This window comes from Trachypithecus francoisi, unplaced genomic scaffold (genome assembly GCF_009764315.1).
Source record: "Trachypithecus francoisi isolate TF-2019V2 unplaced genomic scaffold, Tfra_2.0 Lachesis_group18, whole genome shotgun sequence".
NCBI lineage: Eukaryota > Metazoa > Chordata > Mammalia > Primates > Cercopithecidae > Trachypithecus > Trachypithecus francoisi.
Genome location: NW_022681463.1, coordinates 20,241,047 through 20,261,563, shown reverse-complemented (window position 1 = coordinate 20,261,563; position 20,517 = coordinate 20,241,047). Strand labels below are relative to the sequence as shown.

At 43.4% G+C, this 20,517-nt stretch overlaps 1 protein-coding gene across 1 annotated transcript in view; it reads right to left on the bottom strand.

Annotated features, from left to right (window-relative positions):
- The window catches only part of ABCC4 (ATP binding cassette subfamily C member 4), a 301,134-nt gene that overhangs the window by 45,642 nt on the left and 234,975 nt on the right, over positions 1 to 20,517 (bottom strand). Inside the window, exons 22-26 of the mRNA XM_033177424.1 lie at positions 12,972 to 13,091; positions 11,741 to 11,851; positions 10,719 to 10,819; positions 9,178 to 9,369; positions 248 to 403 (exon numbers count right to left, since the gene is read on the bottom strand). Of these exons, the coding sequence (XP_033033315.1) occupies positions 248 to 403; positions 9,178 to 9,369; positions 10,719 to 10,819; positions 11,741 to 11,851; positions 12,972 to 13,091 (680 nt within the window). The remainder of the gene's footprint in view (positions 1 to 247; positions 404 to 9,177; positions 9,370 to 10,718; positions 10,820 to 11,740; positions 11,852 to 12,971; positions 13,092 to 20,517) is intronic.

Here is a 20,517-nt window from a genome sequence, read left to right as displayed (position 1 = left end):
CTTTATGGTTATCAGTGGATAAAACTGTGGCATCTTAGTATAGAAACCTATCTGGGTAAGTTATTCACACACACACACACACACGAACAAAGCCAGCTATCTAATGAAAATACCTGTTGAAAATATCTGCTCATAAAAACATGCTCTATTGGGTGAAAAAAAACAATCCTTTCATCCAATTAAAAGAAGCAATTAAACATAGTAGCTCTTATAAAAGGGGCAGGTAAGGACGCTATGGCTTGCATACCTGAGGTATGATTGACATTTTCTTCCTTAAATCGTGAAGTCCAATTTCAGTTGTCAAGATCTTATCAATCCAAATTTTACCTTCGGGTTCTGACAATCTAAAAAGGGCCGAGATGAGGGAACTTTTTCCAGCTCCGGTTCTTCCCACAATGCCAACCTACAGAGAGATCCAGGAGGCAGGATTAAAAAAAAAAAAAATCACAAGATGCAGCAAAACTAGGAGAAAACTTTCGGTTTTTGAAGAAGAATTAAGGACATTCTATATTGAGTGTAGTCTAAGACTTTCCCAACCTCAGCACTGATGACCTCCTGAGCTGGGTATGTCTTCATTTTGGGGGCTGCCTCAGGCATTGTGGGAGGTTTGCTAGTATCCCTGGGCCCTACTGCATAGATGCCAGGAGCACACTCCCAGAATGATACCACCGAAAATGTCACTGACAAATGTCCTCTGGGGCAAAACTGCCCCTGGTTGAGATCCACTGTACTAAAAACGAGTTAAAAATAACAGAATTCTTTTACTGGCATTGAAAAGTCAACAGTCTCCTAAGTGGCCCATGAAAAGGCAACTTTTACATTAGCTTTACTGGCAGGATCTGAGTAATTTGAATTTCTGATAATTTCACAGGGATACTAATTCAAGACAAAGGTGTCAGAAGTGACATAAATGAGTATTCATTCTTCCAGAGTTCTATTATTTAATATAACATATTCTTTGGTAGAGAAACTTCCAAATATTAAATATCTGACTATATTTTGTCTCAAAAGGAAATGTTTTAAAATTCTGAAGTGAAGATTGCAGTGTCTTAAAATACACTAGCAGCCAAAAAACACATAATGAGATCAACAACAACACAAATAACATTTGCCGTTTACATAAGGCCTTTCATCTGCACAGTTCAAAAGGCATTCTACAAAATAATTAATACTTACAATTGTCCCTTGAGAAACATTTGTGTCAAGTATCACTCCTCTATTAAAGCCAAGACAGAGAGAAATGAAGTGCATGGCCAATACGATCAAAGAATCAATAAAATGCAGGAAAAAAGGTGGGGGCAATACCTCTATATCGTAAAAACTGGCTTTCACATGTGTGCATATAAATCTGTATGCAGAAACTGGCCTCTGCACCAACGACCTTGCCCACCTGCAAATTTCCTGGTGGGAACTTCCCAAGAAATGATATCCTCCTTATTTAGGAATCTGGAGTCAATGAAGGACATAAAAGATGCCTTCAATGATTTGTCGATTATTTAATAAATTTGAAAACTCACTGCAGAACTTGACTGGGCACTGGGTATGTGTTGGGAATGTTACATATTACCTCATTTGAACACCTCCATATCTGTAAAGTCAATAATGGCATTTCCACAAGGAATTTTATCTTTAAAGATATACGTGTACAAAATATAAAAATGTAAATGTTTAAAAAGTGGCTTTAGCTAATTGTATTACCTTTGGAGTCATATTCTACCTTATGGTAAATCCTAGTTTATACTTTATAGGTGGCCCATTTTCTGCACATAGGTACATCTGGGTGTGTGTGTGTGCATATATATATATATATATATATATATATATACACCAATTTGAATTTCTGAGATAATGTCACAGGGATATTAATTCAAGACAGAGGTGTCAGAAGTGACATAAACGAGTATTCATTTTTCCAGAGTTCTATCATTTAAGATGACATATTCTTTGGTAGAGAAACTTCCAAATATTAAATACCTGACTATATTTTGTCTGTGTCACACACATACACACACACACACACATACAGTGTGTGTGGCTCATGTGTGTTTCTGAGTAAATCAGCACATACCTAGACACAGACAAATGCTGTGTTTGTGAGAATCTGTGGACACTCACGTTATCAGCTCTATGGGAAACTGATCCACCTGTGCAAACCTGGACATTTGTTGGCTATTATTGGTAGATGGCCAGGATGGACTCCTTAAAGGTAGGGACACTGAGGGCTGCCTACAACCATGAGACTAGGCACTCCACACTCAGGTGAGGATATAATCAGCAAAAGGCAACCAAAGAAAACCTGGCTCTGGTTATTTCTCTTTTCAAAGTCATCAAAATTACAGTCTCCAAGTCTTTCACAAGTCACCAATGGGTTTTACCAAATCCTGTGGAGAATATCACTAATATCAGTAAGTTTACATTCATAACACCAAAAAGACACTTAGTCTTATTTTAATTGCTTTGCAATTGACCCTTTTTGCTTTTCCAACTGAGTCAAGAGGGATCTCTTTGGGCAAACATTAGACATTTGTACGTGCGTCTCTCTTCATATATGAAACTCAACATGATCAATACCCAACACCCCCCTCAAAACAGCTGCTGCTTCTGACTCCTCCATTTTAATCCAATAAATTCTTCCCCAAGTTCACAGGCTCAAAACACGCACCTCCCAGCTTTCCCCAACTCCAAGCACTAAAAATATTACTTGTTCTGTTTCTTGACTCAATACCCTCATTTGAATTTCTGCAACCATTACCTGAGTGCAAGGCTGCATTAACATCTGAAAAACAAAAACGCTTTTGCTAGTTATCATCAGTGCAAGTGAATTTGAAAAATAAATAAATGCTGACCACAACCCCAGCAATCTGACAGAATCCTTGTCACATGTTAATACCTTTTCTTTCTGAACTTGAGTGTGAGTTATCTACATTCCTAAAGATATAATCTCATATATTTAGGCAAAATGAGAATATGAACAGGTTATTGTAATCTATTTTCATTTCTTATTTAATAAAAGTACTACTTCAGTAGCTACGTATTACAGTACATGATTATTTATTCAACAAATCCCCCATTTGTGGCTGTTTAGGCGCCAATATTTCGCTACTGTAAATAATACCATGTTAAATATGTTTGAAGCTACATCTCTGCAAACAACCTTAATTAGTTTCTTAAAATAAATTCTTAGATGTGGAATTGCTGAGGAACAGGTATGAACATTTTCAAAGGAGGCTGTTAAGTGATGCCAAACTACCCTCCAGAAATATGATACCAATTTCTACTCCCACCTGTATCCCTGCAAAGTCACTAAGCAGGGTGTTATAACTTTGTTTTAGTCAACATTAGGTTGATTCTACAAAGTGGAATCACTTGCCCCATCACATCTTGCCAGTAGTACATAAAATCAATTGGCTTCAGGCCTTTAGCGTCTTCCCCGTGCACTCAATTCTCAGATGAAACTTCCGAAGTACAGCTCTCTGCCTGGCACTCCACACTGGGAAACCTCCTCCACAAAACAGTCCCAACTAACCTTTCCATCCTTAGCGCCATGAGCTGGCTTGAGTTTGCGGGGTGGCTGTGAGGGCTAAGCATGCACATGTGTGTTATTCACCTGGTAGTTCATGCCCCTGTACACTCAGAGGTGCCCGATTCTTCATTCACATCGAATCATGGCATTGAGCCTTGGCATATGCCATTGTGCCTTTCACATGAATTTCGACCTGCTGAAATTCCAACCACCTTCCAAAGTCTTTTTCAAATGCATAATTGCATTAAAATCCTCCACCTGTCCCCATGTGGATTTCTCCCACACTTAATGGCTGTCGTAACACCTTTTCTAAACAGCCATAAAATCTGTGAACTCCTTCTGTCTTACAGAGCAGCCATTTATATGCCACTTGCTTTCTTCTACTAGGCCATATGTGCTGTGGACAGGACCTCTGTTAGAATTAGCTTTGTATTATTTGTATCACCTGTGGTGTCCTGCAAAACAGAGAAATCCCCCAGAGAGCTGAGCATGTAACTCAGGCCTGAAACACTTATGGGAAATCTGTTGCCATAGTGTTCAGGTATACAGTAAGCTAGGTGTTTTACACCTCTTATCTTGCTTAAGTTATACAACTCTAATGGTTAGGCCCTATCCCTTGCATTTTGCAAAAGAGAAAAATAGAGACTTAGTAAGACCGATTAAATCGTCTGAAATAACTGAGCCCCTAAGTGATGGAATGGGACTGAAACCCAGGTCTGCCTGCCTCTTGCCCATTCTGCTGATGGCCTCCCAATCACTTGGATAGCCTGGCTCTGTATTCCCTTGCTGTAGCTAGAAGGGATACAGCAGGGAGAAGTGTGGTTGTATTTAAAGACACGGGCCTGCCACACTGGTCCTGTTGTCACACATTTAATGCATGCTGTGGACACGGATGAGTATAAAAAGGTGACTGGGACAAGAAGATGACTACTTTGAGCCAAGACGGTACCTGTATTAGGGTGGATTACAGCTGCTGACAGGAAGAACTGGCACCCACAGAAGAGGCTGGGAGGAAAGCCGGCAGCTACGTTAGACACGGGGCACCTGGGAAACAGGCCAGACAGACCTAGTGTACTGTCTGGGGCAGTGAGACTCATTTTGATCCCATCCGTAGTGAAGGGAACTCAAACCCATGGCTGTGCTGAGCTGGTATGAGGACAGAGACTGCTATTCAGGGAAGGCTGTATGGTGGGATGAAAACTGTGACAGAAGACAGAGATGACCGGAAAGGTGCAAATGAATGCATAAATGTGGAATCACACAGAATTAAATTGTAATGCAAATTCATAATTTGCAGAATATAAAAGTTAAAAAAAAAAACAAAAAACAAAAATCCTGTCGGGTGGCACTTGGCCCAGGACTATCCTGAGTCTCATGTTTAGTCATAAGAGGGGCTGGGGAAATCCATGAGCTCAACTTCAAGTTGTCAAAGGAAGTTTCTTGGAAATCACAGATTATTAGTCATCAAAAATTGTTTAGCGGAGAGTGACGGCTTTACTGCAGGGGCAGGAGTAGGGGTGGTTCTTGTCCCAGTGCAATTTTAATCAAAAGGGTGGGGTAGGCCTGAGAGTCTGCATTTCTAACATGTTTCCAGCAGAGGCAGGTGATGCTGATCCCGGCCCCTGAGATGAGCAAGTAGGCAGGGGAAGTGGGACAATCTGGCTGTGAGAGGAGGAGTTTCTCAGCAAACATTAATGTAAAAAAGGAGAGAATATAAGAAACTAATATTTTGCACATTATAGCAAGGTCTAGTACACATCTGTAAAAATGTATTATCCAAGTAATAGCTCTGAGCAAGGGGAAAAAAAAATAACCAAAATCAATCTACCTCTAAAGATGAAAAATGCTTTAAAATGGCCCAGTACTCTCTAAAATGATTAAATCAACCACAAAATCATCTAAATGAAAAACGCAGCCAGTGTTTGGAGTGTAACGAGGAAGCTTAGGGTGGTAGACACCTCATGCTAGTTCTTTCTTTTTTACTCGCTATTTCTTCCATGAATTAGAAACCTACTTAGCGCCTATTACTTTTGCCTATTTATTATAATGTCCAGGAAATCTGAGCAGATGAAGCAATTGAAAGAGAATGAAGCTCTGTTTCTGCTGTGTGGACACATTCCTACATCCCCGCCGGAACAATGCCCTCTCCATCAGCTCCAACAGCAAAGGGACTGCCTGAGATCCTGGGGCCGCAGGCAGGTGTGGAGGAGACAAACCCTGAACATACACAGGCAAAGTGGAACCAACTCACCACGATGTTGCCTGAATGCTGTCTCTGAATACACAAATGAAGCTAAAGGTGACACTGTGAGTGAACCAGGACACAAATCGAAAGCCAAGTGGGGTCGGGCGTGGTGGCTCACGCCTATAACCCTAGCACTTTGGGAGGTCGAGGCAGGTGGATTGCTTGAGGTCAGGGGTTGGAGACCAGCCTGATCAACATGGTGAAACCCCATCTCTACTAAAAATTCAAAAATTAGCCAGGTGTGGCAGCGGGCACCTGTAATTGCAGCTACTCGGGAGGCTGAGGCAGGAGAATCGCTTGAACCTGGGAGGCAGAATGAGCCAAGATTGCGCCACTGCATTCCAGCCTGGATGACACAGCGAGACTCTGTCTCAAAAGCCAAGTAGTTGTTGCTATAATCCAGTCTTCAAATTCAATTTACCCTCCCACATTTTAGATCTCAGGTAATCCTATGATTTGGGATGGTTTTAAGATGGAACACTATCAATGTGGGAATATAGGTTGTTTTCTAACTTGTACAACAGAGGTTTGTAGATAATTCATATTTTATGGCTTCAAGGAAAATTTACAACGTGGCCAAACTAACAGAATGATATTGATCACGCAGGACCTAATAAACACATTGTCTGAGAGTAAGCAGACATCCCCCTGGCACCATCAGAACAGAATCTGAGAAACCTTGCCTTCAGCAAGAGCTATAGCTGATGCTGCCTGCGGAGTGGTCTCCACCCTCTTCACACTCACAAGGACGCTGGGTAGATAATGACGAATCAGCTTTTGCTGCTTCCCTGGGTATTATCTGGGCATGAATCTGTACATTTATTTTTCATGGCACAAGGGTATCATTCATTCAATTATGACTATAGCCCATTAAATGGGTCTGTGGAAGGAAGAGCTGAGAAGAAAAAGAGCAGTTTTGAAAGTATCTAACAATAACACCCAGAGAATGGGCTGTTGGAGGAGCTGTTGTGTGTGTTTTGTTACTGATTTCTTCATACGTGCATATCCCTCACTCTCACAGGCACCTATCATGTGCCCTGCAGCATGCCATTTTCTGGGGGCACAGAGATGAACATAAAATGCTCCCTGAATTATGAGACTCAGGGTACTGTGAGATGCTGACCCGGAATTATAAATCATGCCATCGTGCTATCTTCTTTAAAAAAAAATTGTGGTAAAATACACAAAAGTACTTTATGTACTCTTTAAATTGTGGTAAAATAACATCAAATTGATTATTATAATCACTTTAAAATGTACAGTTCAATTATATTAAATCCATTCATATTGTTGGGCAACCATCACCATCATCCATCTCTAAAACTCTGTTTATCTTATAAAACTGAAACTCTATACCCATTAAACACTAACGCCTATTCCCCTACCCTGCCACCCACCATCCTACCTTCTGTCTCCATGACTGACTACTCCAGGTACCCACTTGTAAGTGGAATCTTCTAGCACCGTCCTTAGGTGTCTGGCCTAGTTCACTTAGCATACTGTCCTCAGAGCTCATCCATGTCACAGCATGTGTCAGAATCGCCTTCTTTTTAAGTCTGGATAATATTCCATCATGTGTGTGTATCACATTTGGTTTTTCCATTCCTCGGGCAATGGACACTTGGGCTGCTTCCACCTACTGCTCACTGCAAATAATGGTGTTATGAACACGGGTGGACTACAAATGTTATATTAAAGAATCTGGCCAGGCATGGTGGCTCATGCCTGTAATCCTAGACATGATTTGGGAGGCTAAGGTGGCTGGATCACTTTAGCTCAGGAGTTCGAGACCAGCCATGGCCAACATGGCAAAACCCGGTCTCTAGTAAAAATACAAAAATGAGTTGGGTGCCGTGGTGCACACCTGTAATCCCAGTAATTGAGGAGATTGAGGCAGGAGAATCGCTTGAACCTGGGAGGCAGAGGTTGCAGTGCGCCGGGAATGTGACATTGCAGTCCAGCCTGGGTGACAGAGCAAGACTCTGTATCAGAAAAAGAAATCTATAAGACGATGTGGAGAACATAGTTTCAAAGAGGCAGAGATGTCTGAACTGACTGAAAAAGGATGCACACTAGGAGCAAGGCAGACAGGTGCTTGGGGAGAAGGAGAGCACCCTCAGGACAAGGGCTGTGTGTCCATATTGGGAGTTGTAAGGAGAGGGGTGGGAAGGGGAAGAGATTCTACTGTCTTGTTTGTTCTGGTTTAGTTCCTTCAAGAGGCTGTCCTAGTCCTAGCCAAGGGCCCCAGGCCACATGTGAAAGGGACATTGCTGGTAGACTTAGGTGCCTGCAGAATGAGCTCACAAACCTCCATACAGCCTCCCAAGCCCCTCCTTGCTTTCCTTTCACTGACTTTGAGTGAGTCTCTGGTGCCTTTACTGCCTCCAGCTTGGGGGTCTGATTTCTGAGCACTGATGGGATCATGGGATCTGGGTCTTCCCTTGGGGCTTAGAGCCACACAGGTCCTGTCAGGGTGGGCCTGGGGCTCATAAGGTTGCAGCAGCTGCTCACCCAGGCCAGGAGCCGGCCATGTAAGGATCAGATCTGTGATCAAACTGTTTCAGAAAGAAAGAGTTTGCAGTGAGAGGGATGGGGAGGGAAAGCAAAACACAGGTTAAAGGAAGGCAAAAAAGACTAACGAAAGGGCCTGATATGGTTTGGCTGTGTCCCCACCCAAATCTCATCTTAAATTCCCACATGTTGTGGGAGGGACCAGTGGGAGGTAACTGAATCATGGGGGCAGGTCTTTCCCGTGGTGTTCTCATGATAGTGAGTGTCATGAGATCTGATGGTTTTATAAAGGGAAGTTTCCCTGCACAAACTCTCTCTTTTCCTACTGCTATCCATAGAAAATGTGACTTGCTCCTCCTTGCCTGCCATCATGATTCTGAGGCTTCCCCATCCAAGTGGAACCTTAAGTCCATTAAACCTCTCTTTCTTCTGTAAATTGCCTAGTCCCAGGTACACCTCTATCAGTAGCGTGAAAACAGACTAACACAAGACCAAAGGACTGAGGAGGAGAAAGGCTGGAACAGAAGCTGCAGCAATGGAGAGGAAGAGAAGGACTTGAGAAATGCAACAAAGTAAAAATCAACAGAATTAGACATGGGAGTGTTGGTGACACAAAACCAGAGTTGACTTCCAGGAAAAACCCATGAGTAATTAGGTGTCAAACAGAGTATCCTGGGTCACGTTAAGCTCCAGCCCTGAGGCCCGGGGCCCACCAACCACAACAAAGCAGTTCACAGCATGAAGAAAGAATGTTGTTATCCACATTCCATGGTCAGTTTCCAAGACAGGTTAACCTATGTACCGCTAATCCCCTTCACACATCCACAAGGAAGACAGCAAGCACACAAAGCACTCAATCTTCTGAAATTGAGAAGAAGGCAAGATGCTTTAAACAAACCTTTTCTCGTGATTTAATGAGTGCTGTCAGATGCTTCAGTACCAGAGGCCCATCTAGACTGTACATGAAGTTCACATTGTCAAAGATGATCACTCCTTCATGGGGCCAGGTCGGTGGTGGGCGTTTCTGATATTCCCAAGGTGCTTCTTTTTCAAGGTCTGTGTATTCAATCACTCTTTCTACTGAGATCATCTGAAAGAAAGATGACATCCCCAGGGGTTAGGAATGGAGGGTGTCATTTATGGATGTTAAGAGACTGTCAATGAAATGTTCTTCTTCCATACATAGTTGGCTAAGGAGAGAAGCAGGAGACAGACGAGGATGTTGATGACTTACAAATTTGGTTCATCATTGTGTAACACCTTTACTTACAACCACTTCCTTCAACATCAGGTTAAAAGAATGAGAGAAATGAAAGCTTAGATTTTATTTATCCACTTTTCACATCTGTATTAAAGGCAAGAAAATTTTGTAAAGGAAAAGAATACTCACAGCTACTAATCAAGAATATTTTGCTGGCTGGGCACAGTGGCTCATGCCTATAATCCCAGCACTTTGGGAAGCTGAAGTGGGTGGATCACCTAAGGTAAGGAGTTTGAGACCAGTCTGGCCAACATGGTGAAACCCCATTTCTACCAAAAATACAAAAATTAGCTGGGTGTGGTGATGCATGCCTGTAATCCCAGCTACTCGGGAGGCTGGGGCAGGAGAATCACTTGAACCCGGGAGGCAGAGGTTGCAGTGAGCCGAGATCGCACCATTGCACTCCAGCCTGGGCGAGAAGAGCAAAACTCTGCCCCCTCACCCCCACCCCCATTAAATAATCTTTTGCTATAGAAGGATCACCTGATATAGATGGGTTAAATTGGATGACCATGAAACCTCACTGTAATAATTACTCAACTTTTGCTCCATGGGAAGAATGAAATGATTTTTAGGTTTATTGCTTTTCTCCCTTTAGGGGAAGGTGCAAATATTTAAAACATTGATTAAAGCCTCCTATACCACCATAAACTAATACTCTTTGACTAACACATTCCAAGAGGTGGCTTTCTGTACCATGAAGGCACACCAGCAAACCTCAGGCCTTCCTTCCTTCTGTTCATCACATAAGAGAGTAAATACTGGAACTGGGAGAGGAGGAGACCCATTCATTAAATATAAGCAACCTCAAAATCCTGAAATCTTCTTTTACCAGGAATGAGGAATTACCCATTAAGAAACAAAAATAAACAGGCTTCTAAGAAATTAGCTTATATCCTCTCTAGAATTTCTGAACCTCCCTCCTACAGAGACATTTATTACATCTGAAAAAGCTTGTGATAAATATAAAACCTGCTGACATAGCAACCATAAGACTCAGAAAAAGATGTATATATTTTATTTTACATTAACTTAAAACAGATGGAGGAAGGATCTTAAAAAAATCTGTTAGCAAAGATGTAAAAATTACAGTTTTAGTATTTTACATAAGAATGGCTTTTATACCTTTTAATGGCAAGGAGACTTGAAAAGGCAAAGAACGTGAAGATAAATATTACCATATTCTCAACTTCGGCACTTTGTCGAACACACCACTGAAACATCCCCATGAGTGTGAGGGCATAGGACAGCGCCAAGCCCACCTGCCCGGCATCCAGAGCTACATAAGGAGAAAGAAGGGAATAAAGTCAGTCTCACTTCAAGCCTAAGCCTGGCTCCTTCTGCCACTTACCAAGAGGAACCCTTCATAACGTCAAAACAATTCTCATATAATGACATTTATAGCTATACTTTTACCGTTTGTTGCTTGAGATCAAGAGACAATGGGGAAAACAACACTGTATATTCAGAAAAATTATTAGATGATTTTATGAATTCCAACAGGATCGACATACATTTAATTAACCACATTATATATGCAAGAAATAATGTCATTAGTCAGATATTCATTACTATGGTTTCAAAGCCCATTACATTATTCCACTTTCTATGTGCAATGCAACCACGGCTGGAAACCACTAAAAACAAAGCAATAGGTTGTAAGTGCCAACGCTTTTGAGACTAAAATACTACTCTCCTTGTTCCATTAATAAGTATTGTAATGCACTGTTGTTACTGGGGTGGTGAACTCATGCCATGCTTGTCTGGTACCCACGTGGCAGTGAAGATAATACTCTTTCCTCTGAGAATTTTTCTCAACCTCATGCACCAGGCAACTACAAACGACAGATACAAGCAGTTGGAAAGCTAGCACCACAAGCTGGACAAAATGCTTCAGAATAAATTGGTTCTCTCTTCGCAACTACCAGACGCTAACAGGAATGTTCAGAATCTCAACTGCGCATACCTCAACCCATGCAAAGAAAGATAAAAGAAACCCCTCAAGACCCAAATGACCCCTTAAATGAGTCACACTGCTGAATCCTATCCAACGTGACACACCGTAAACGATTTAAATATACCTCAGTAGGACCAAACAGTATGTAGTATTAGACGAGGTGGCAAGAGTGTAATTTAATAACTGTAAACACAGCTATCAATTGTAATCATACCATACATAGTTATTCACATCTGTACTCACTTTTTGCCAGAATCAGGGACCCAAAGGCAACGACGATGACAAACATGGCACAGATGGCATCCAGACGGACGGCAAACCAGCGGGATGTTGTCAAAAACAAGAACCAAGCCTCTGAATTTGAGAAGGGTAACAAGCATGATGAGTAAGTAGAACCGTATTAACTGCATGGGATGTGAGAGTGCATTTTGCTCAGTTGAGCTACAGAAGATGTTTACATGGAGTTGGGCAGCAAAGTTGCACACCCAAGGAACCTGTAGATTCCAGAAAGCTAAGTGATACAGGCGCTATATGATACACATACACAATGGTATACAATGGCTTTGAGTGAAGATGCATGCAAATATGAAACCCAGGAATATGATCCTAATAAAGAACTGAGAAAAATAGTCTCATAAGGACATCTCTTGCAGTGCTGAGAGGTACTTATGTGAAGTGCATCTCACGCAAAGTCCACCCACGCACATGGTTGACTGTTCCAGTTCTCCAATAGCAGAGTGTAGTCCCAATTTACTTCTCCCACCTTCCACACTTACCAGAAGGCCTGCGCACACTATTGCTTAGGAACTATATCAAAATGACCTCACTAACAGGATTTGTATGTAGTTTTTGTTTGTTGTTTGTTACTTCTTTTTTCCTTTTAGCATGTGGTTTTTAAAGTGCCATTTAATCAGCAAGATAAAATAAAGACTGGAATGATGGATCCAAATTTTGTAGATATGGTGGAAATTCTGAAATTTCCAAATCGAAAAAATCTTCACTGATGCAAGGGTCAGCAAACTACAGCATGTGAGCCAGCACTTATTTTTGTAAATACAGTTTTATTAAAACACAGTCACAGCCGTTTGCTGATGTATTGACGTCTGCTTTCGTGCTACAGCAGCAAAGGTGGTTAATTGCAACAAAGACAATAATGGCACACAATGCCTAAAACATTTACTAGGTGGCCTTTTGCAGAAGACGTTTGCTGACAGAGCCTCAGGCCATGCATGGTGAGAGAAGGACCCTGCAAGCCAGTCAGGAGGCACAAAGAAGAAAAGGATAGCAGCGATTCCGAGCGGAGTCCAAGCCCAGAAGAAGGGGATGGGCAGCGGGGGAGAGGAAGACGAGCAAAAAAGCAGGATGTGGGGCTGGGTCCTGAGGTGCCAGCCAACAAGCTCATCGGACCAGGAAAGTTAAGACAGACAAAGCAGCAGATCCTGTCCTTCGAAACCATTTCCAGAAATGGACAGACCTGAATGTAAATCCTGGTGTGCATCAAACAGTTCCTGACACCTCTCTTCTGCTTTGTATGCCCGGATGGTCCAGAGGCCCTGGAGAGAAGATGATAAGTGGGAAAACACTGGACTCCGAGCTGGGGAAACAGAGACAGAGAAAACCGCTCAGTGAGGCTGGATGCAGGGAAACCAGCGACCTCCCAAGCTCCATGGTCACACATCTACCAAACAGCACACGCAGGCTTCCTTGGAGGCTTCATGTTTCAAGGAGAAATAAATGCTCCCAGTAGCCTGAGGGGGCCCTGCCACTCTAATCTCAAGCTCGTGCTCAAACCACACCTCATATAAGGGGCCTGGAAATAAACGTTTTATCTTTGACCACATTCAAATCTAGTTATAATTCTTTCCTTCCTAACTCAGTCTTGCAGTCTCTCCGTACTCTTCCCTGACATCTCTTTGGGCAGAAATGATATTTCTGATTTTTGAGCCAGTAGGATTTTAAAAAACAATTCTCTATTACAAGTACTCACTATACTGAATTACAATTAGCCATGTATGTGTCTGTCCCCACCTTAAATTGTTAATTTCTCAAGGGTCAGCTATAACCATTGCATCCTGGTAACTGAACGGTACCTGGCACAGGACAGGTACTCAGTAGGTAAGTGAACAGACAGACAGTCACGTCCCTGCATCCTGGGGAATCTTCTGTGCCCACTCATGCTGGAAGAATCCTTTATGAACTCCATGGACCTGGGTGCTGCAATACCCTTGTGCCGTTCCCAAGGAATCTGCTCAGCCAAGATGTCTCTGAATGGTCTTAACACTGGCTCCAGGAACCTGATGGATGTTTTTGTGACTACTGAATACTTGTCCTGATGTCTGGAGGTCTCTATGGCATATGCCATTGCCTTTTTCAGAATCTGAGAATCTGACTGTGGTCTCAGTGGGTTCATTGCCTCTACAGAATTTTAAAATGTGAATTCTCTTTTGTGTGACTTCTTTTTTCTTTGGGAGCTGGATGTCCCGTGAGGTTCACTGACCAGCTGCTCCACCTTGGGCCGTTGTGTTTGTGTGGTGTTATTTATTTATTTATTTTATTATTATTATTTTTTGAGATGGAGTTTTGTACTTTCATCCAGGCTAGAGTGCAGTGGTGCAATCTCGGTTCACTGCAACCTTCACTCCCACTCCCCACCCTACACTGGGTTCAAGAGATTCTCCTGCCTCAGCCTCCCGAGTAGCTGGGATTGTAAGCACCCACTACTACTCACAACTATGTTTTGTATTTTAAGTAGAGACGCGGTTTTGCCATCTTGGCCAGGCTGGTCTCGAACTCCTGACCTCAGGTGATCTGCCAGCCTCGGCCTCCCAAAGTGCTAGGATTACTGGTGTGAGCCACTGCGCCTGGCCTGTTTTGTTTTGTTTTTTTTTTTTTTGAGACAGGATTTCACTCTGTCATCCAGGCTGGGTGTAGTAGTGTGATCATAGCTAACTGCCACCTCAAATTCCTAGACTCAAAAGAGATTCTTCCACTTCAGGCTTCCAAGTAGCTGGGACTAGAGGTGCGCACCACCATGCCTGGATAATTTTTGAGTTTTTCATAGAGATGAGGGTCTTCCTCCTTCCTTGGCCTCCCAAAGTGCTGGGATTACAGGCAGGTGTGAGCCACCATTTCCAGCAGGCCATTGTGTTTCAAGCATACAGTTTGATGACTACCAGGACATACCTCCCTCCTGCATGGCAGGGGACATGCAGGCTAGCTACTTTTGGGCAGGGACGAATTCCTGAGAGTTTCAATTGCCCACCATGAATGAGGCTGTACTGGGGCAGGCGGATGTTGGGGACACGTGACCCAGCACAATGTCTTTAACATTCTTTTCTGGGATAAACAATTTATGCTTTATAATTATCAAACACTGACTTCGTTACCTGTGAAGCTCCCAGAAAAGACCCTATTAGTAAAACACGGGGTGTCTGGGAGAATTTTTTTTTTTTTTTTTTTAAGACACTGCTTCACTCTGTCGCCCAGGCTAGAATGCAGTGGTGTGATCTTAGCTCACTGCAGCTGCAACCTCCCAGGCTCAAGTGATCCTCTCACCTCAGCCTCCTGAGTAGCTGGGACTACAGGTGTGCCACCACACTCAGTTAATTTTTTTATTTTTTGTAGACATTGGGTTTCATCATGTTGCTCAGGCTGGTCTTGAACTCCTGGGCTCGAGCAATGAGGCTGTCTCAGCCACCCAAAGTGCTAGGATTACAGGTGTGAGCCACCGCGCCTGCCCAATCTATCTTACAGGTGGTGGTTACATACGTTTCATAAAATGATGAGGGGGTAGAGTGGGAGTAAGGGGTGGAGGGAGTGGAAAATTTTTTTTTTTTTTTAGACGGAGTCTTGCTCTGCCACCCAGGCTGGAGTGCAGTGGCCGGATCTCAGCTCACTGCAAGCTCCGCCTCCCGGGTTTATGCCATTCTCCTGCCTCAGCCTCCCGAGTAGCTGGGACTACAGGCGCCCGCCTCGTCGCCCGGCTAGTTTTTTGTATTTTTAAGTAGAGACAGGGTTTCACCGTATTAGCCAGGATGGTCTTGATCTCCTGACCTCGTGATCCGCCCGTCTCGGCCTCCCAAAGTGCTGGGATTACAGGCTTGAGCCACCGCACCCGGCCGGAAAATTTTAGAGAAAAACTCTAACTCATTTTCTGGGTCGGACTCTTAGTCCAGCATCCTCCAGCACCCACATGCCCATCTGTGCTACAGCTGACTCAATAGCGGTGTGCCCACTGTACACACAGGCACTGCACATTCGGAGGTGCTGGGGTACCAGTGTGTCAAGACGTGGGGGTTCCACATACATCAGAGTCCAGAGTTCACAGTTCTGGAAGTGAAGAAGGAGCAGGCCGCCAGGTATGAGACACTGGGGTTCTGAGAAAGTGGGAAGCCCTGGGTTGGGGAAGGCAGACGGAGCTGCAGATGACTGACTGTCCACCCGTCCTCGGGGCTCTTTCCTGGCTGATACATCTGACTGGGGGCACTATCTTTTAGGGGCCCTCTCCTGTGATAGTGCTTTAACAAACCAGACCTTCCCTGAGCATAGATTCCCCACCAGAATGTGATCTGGCACTTCCCTTATATCTAATTCAGGCAGAGAGCGTCCCGCGAGTCCGCAGGGTTCTCTCTATTCTCTATCTCTGGCATCCACAATGTCCTCACTCTTCAACACGCAGAGTAACCTTTTACTTGTTTTGTGTCCGCTTCGTATAACCTGTAACTTTGCACTGGGAAGGTGGCAGGTGATATGACCATAAGAGGACTGAGCTGGTGCTTCTGTAAGAAAGGCTGGATATTCTGCACAGGTCTTTTCTGCACACGCGATGTTCTAGCCTGCACCCTATGACTTGGTCAATCTGGAAACAGGACGATATTGGGAATAACACAAGAGAATTCCAAGCTCCATTTCTCTACAAAGAGTTTGGCTCCCAGTAGTTCAGAGAAATCACTAGAACCATGCTCTTACTTTCAGAGCAAGGGAGTGTTGTGACTGAACACGTCCATCATATAGAGAATGCCACTGAGAAGGAAGGAGATGTGGCAGTCATGGGGACAGAGTCCTGGAATGAAATCCTTCAATATGACTATTGTCATTTGCTTTCCTTATCAGGAGATCCAAGTTGCCACTGTTTTATCTCCAACTGGGTTTCAGGGCAGGGTCAACTTGAGAAATTAGGTACCATCCCAGTTTTGAACACCCGGGAATATCATGAAGATCAAGCTACACACTTTAATTCACACCAAGTTACCAAGGTACAGCAGAAATCTGCAACCTTTGAAAAGATAGTCCTTTCTCTTTCACACCCCACTTAGGGCTGAGAGGGCTGCCAGTGAGGGTGAGCTGGGAGGTCTGCAAAGACAACTAACTAGCACCGAGGGAGAGCACATGCCAAGCCTCAGCTCTAACGCACTAGTCAGCAGTTTCTGGCTGACACAACCTGCCATTTCACAAGATCAACAGCTGTGTTTTCCACAATGCAGAGAACTCTTTAGGAGACACTCTACAGAGATTTTCTGTCTTCTCTGAAAAAGAACGTGAAAAGGAATTGCATGCAAAGATCTGGTCTACCAGTCTTGCTGCAGGGTACTGATGCTGTGTGGGACCTCTGAGGGTTATTATGGTTTTAATTCTCAAGGCTATAGTGTCTCTGGTAGTTCCTGTATGTTCAAGGTTTCCAAGCAGTCTCAGGCAACCCTCATAAGAACCCAACAGGGAAAGTATTATATCCTTGACAGAGGGAAAAACAGACTTGAGGCATCAACAACACTGCCCAACGCTGGGTGCAGTGGCTTATGCCTGTAATCCCAGCACTTTGGGAGGCCATGGTGGGTGGATCATCTGAGGTCAGGAGTTTGAGACCAGCCTGACCAATATGGTGAAACCATGTCTCTACTAAAAATACAAACATTAGCCAGGTGTGGTGGCATGCGCCTGTAGTCCCAGCTACTGAGGTGGCTGAGACAGGAAAATTGCTTGAATTCGGGAGGTGGCAGTTGCAGTGAGCCAAGATCACAGCCACTGCACTCCAGCCTGGGCGAAAGAGCGAGACTACATCTCAAAAAAACAAAACCAAGAAAACAACAACAACAAAAACACTGCCCAAGGTTAAGTAAAGTAAGCCATGCAAGTGGTAGACTTGGGTATTGGACTCATATCTGTTTTATTTCCGAGGCTGTGCTTTTAATCTGAGCCACAGTATCTCAGAGACAGAATAATCAGAGTCAAAGATTCTCATGCACCCTGAGGGCATTTTTCTCCAGACTTTGTAGCCCACGTTTTAAAAATCCCCAAATCTTACTTAGCTAATATCTAACAGCCTTCCCTATTCCTGTGCTGCTTATTAACCACCTTGCATTGAACAAAGTTCCTGGGAATCTAGGATGAACAAACTCAAGGATTTTACAGTCTAAAAACATGGGACACATGGGTTCACGCTCATGGCAGACATTGCTAGCGGATCACAATATCTTTACCAACAGAAATTGGATATGGCTTCACATTTCAGGCATTGCCAAATGAGTGGAGGTGGCTGGAGAAATGCCACCAAATGACATTCTGGTTTTTATGCACTTCTCTATGACTGACTGTTGATATGGTCACTTTTGCAAAAATAAAATGATCAACTGCAGATTTTTTTTTTTTTTTTTTTAGTTTCATTCTCATTACCCAGGCTGGAGTGCGTGCAACGGTGTGATCTCGGCTCACCTGAACCTCTGCCTCCCAGGTTCAAGTGATTCTCCTGCCTCAGCCTCCTGAGTAGCTGGGATTACAGGCATGTGTTTACCATGCCCGGCTAATTCTGTATTTTTAATAGAGATGGGCTTTCTCCATGTTGGTCAGGCTGGTCTCGAACTCTTGACCTCAGGTGATCCGCCGGCCTCGGCCTCCCAAAGTGCCAGGATTACAGGCATGAGCCACCACGCCTGGCCCAGATTTGTTACTAACATTCCTTAAATGCCAGCTATGGCTCCAGAGGCAGTAAGGCAGTCCGACTGAGGCTTTGGAAATCCTTGAGGGCACATGGATGAAGCTGGGTTATGCCTCCCTGCCATGGCAATCAGGCATCCTGCTTTCAGCTGGTCACTCCAGCAGTGGTCTCAAAAAACAGGATCCACTGCTGCTGAGAAGAAACAGTGGAACTGTGATTTATGGTAAAGACCCACCACCCTGGATGGATAACAATAAACAGTTCCAACCAACCAGCCCCCATAGTTGGTGATCGGAGGGCATGGAGAAAGAAACATGCATATTTAACCCATTGTTACAGCCAAGCGGGGTACAGGAACACCCAAATATGCCTCAGGGGCCATGATAAAGTTGTCAGAATCTCCACATGAAAATGTTTTCAAGCTTTAGGGTACATGCTGAAATTCGAGAGAGAAAATCCTACACTACTTCCCAAAAAGCCTTCCTGAGTCCCCTTTTCTGCACATCCACATGGATCAGATGTGGCTCTTGACACAGACAGAAGTCTACGTCGAGATGTTTCTTCTGGAACAACTGCTTCCTTCAACATACCACAGACTCCCTTAAAACAAGACTCTCGGATAACTTCATTTCATGAGCAGGCCCAAACCATAAAATGCCTGCACAGCCTTGCTGTCCACACACAACACTGGCTAGAGCCAGTGATCTGCACAAGGAAGGTCTCTCAGCAATTACACTCTGCCTTCCCTAGCAAGTCCTATTGGCCAAGTGTTACTCACATGTGAGCTCCACTGCTCGGCCTGCCCACTGAAACCCTTACAAGACTAGACCTCATGGTAGCTTAGCTGGTTTTCTTGATGATTGAAAAGTTTTTCTACAACTTTTATGGACTGTCACCCATTCCACTTCATGCAGACACTTAGGATAAATGCCTCTTAAGAGTTCACTGTTGGCCAGGTGCAGTGGTACATGCCTGCAGTTCCAGCACTTTGGGAAGCTGAGGCGGGCAGATCACTTGAGGCTAGGAGTTAAAGACCAGCCTGGCCAACATGGTGGAACCCCGTCTCTACTAAAAATATAAAAAGAGTGGGGTGCAGTGGTGCACACCTGTAATCCCAGCTACTTGGGAGGCTGAGACATGAGAAATGCTTGAACCCAGGAGGAGGAAGTTGCAGTGAGCTGAGATTGCGCCATTGCACTCCAGCCTGGGTGACAGCAAGACTCCATCTCAAAAAACAAACAAACAAAAAAGTTCATTGTTAAAAGAGAAACATATATACATCACAACGAAAGACTGCTTTGTCCTGATAAGCTTCTATTTCCCACTCAGTAGAAGATACTGATAATGATAGGACTCAATGTTTCTCTTCTAGGCGTGGCTTCCAGAGAGCTGAGTTGGCATTCATTTGCAGTAACTATCCACAGTGGAGCTTTTCTGATACAAATATCTTCCTTCTTTACTTTTCGGCTATTATCCTTATACCTTTTATTAAAAAGAGCAATTCTACTTTTCTTATGAGTTTGTGTTTTAACAATGATGAAATATGTTAATTTGTGCATGCATAATGAGATGAACTCTGGATTATTTCGCCTCTGCAATTACATGTGGAATAGAGTGATTAATCATAAAATGTCTTCCTCACGATTCTAAAACTAGGAAATTGAATAGAGCAACAGACTATATGTTTTCTAAACTGATATCTCTCCTTGTGATCTAAGGGGATTATTTTCAGTGTCCATATATATATAAACAGCCTGAGGGGGAGAAACCTCAAACAGTGACATTAGAACAAGCACCGCTGGTAACAAATGGACAGCTGAAAATAACAATGCTTATCTTTTCAAAACGTTTACAACTGCAACTTACTAGCCATTTTGTGAGTTTGCAAAAGTCATAAATTTACCAAATACATTGCTTCTGACACCTCTTTTCCTTTCTCCATCCTTCTCATTTCCTTGTCATTTTAGCATCTTCAGGGAAAGAAAAACACCCTAATTATATTCCTTCTATATTAGTTCCACCATGATCAAATATTTTATTTCTAAGAAAAATGTTTCATTCAATGCCAGCTTTGTGTAAGGAAGTATGT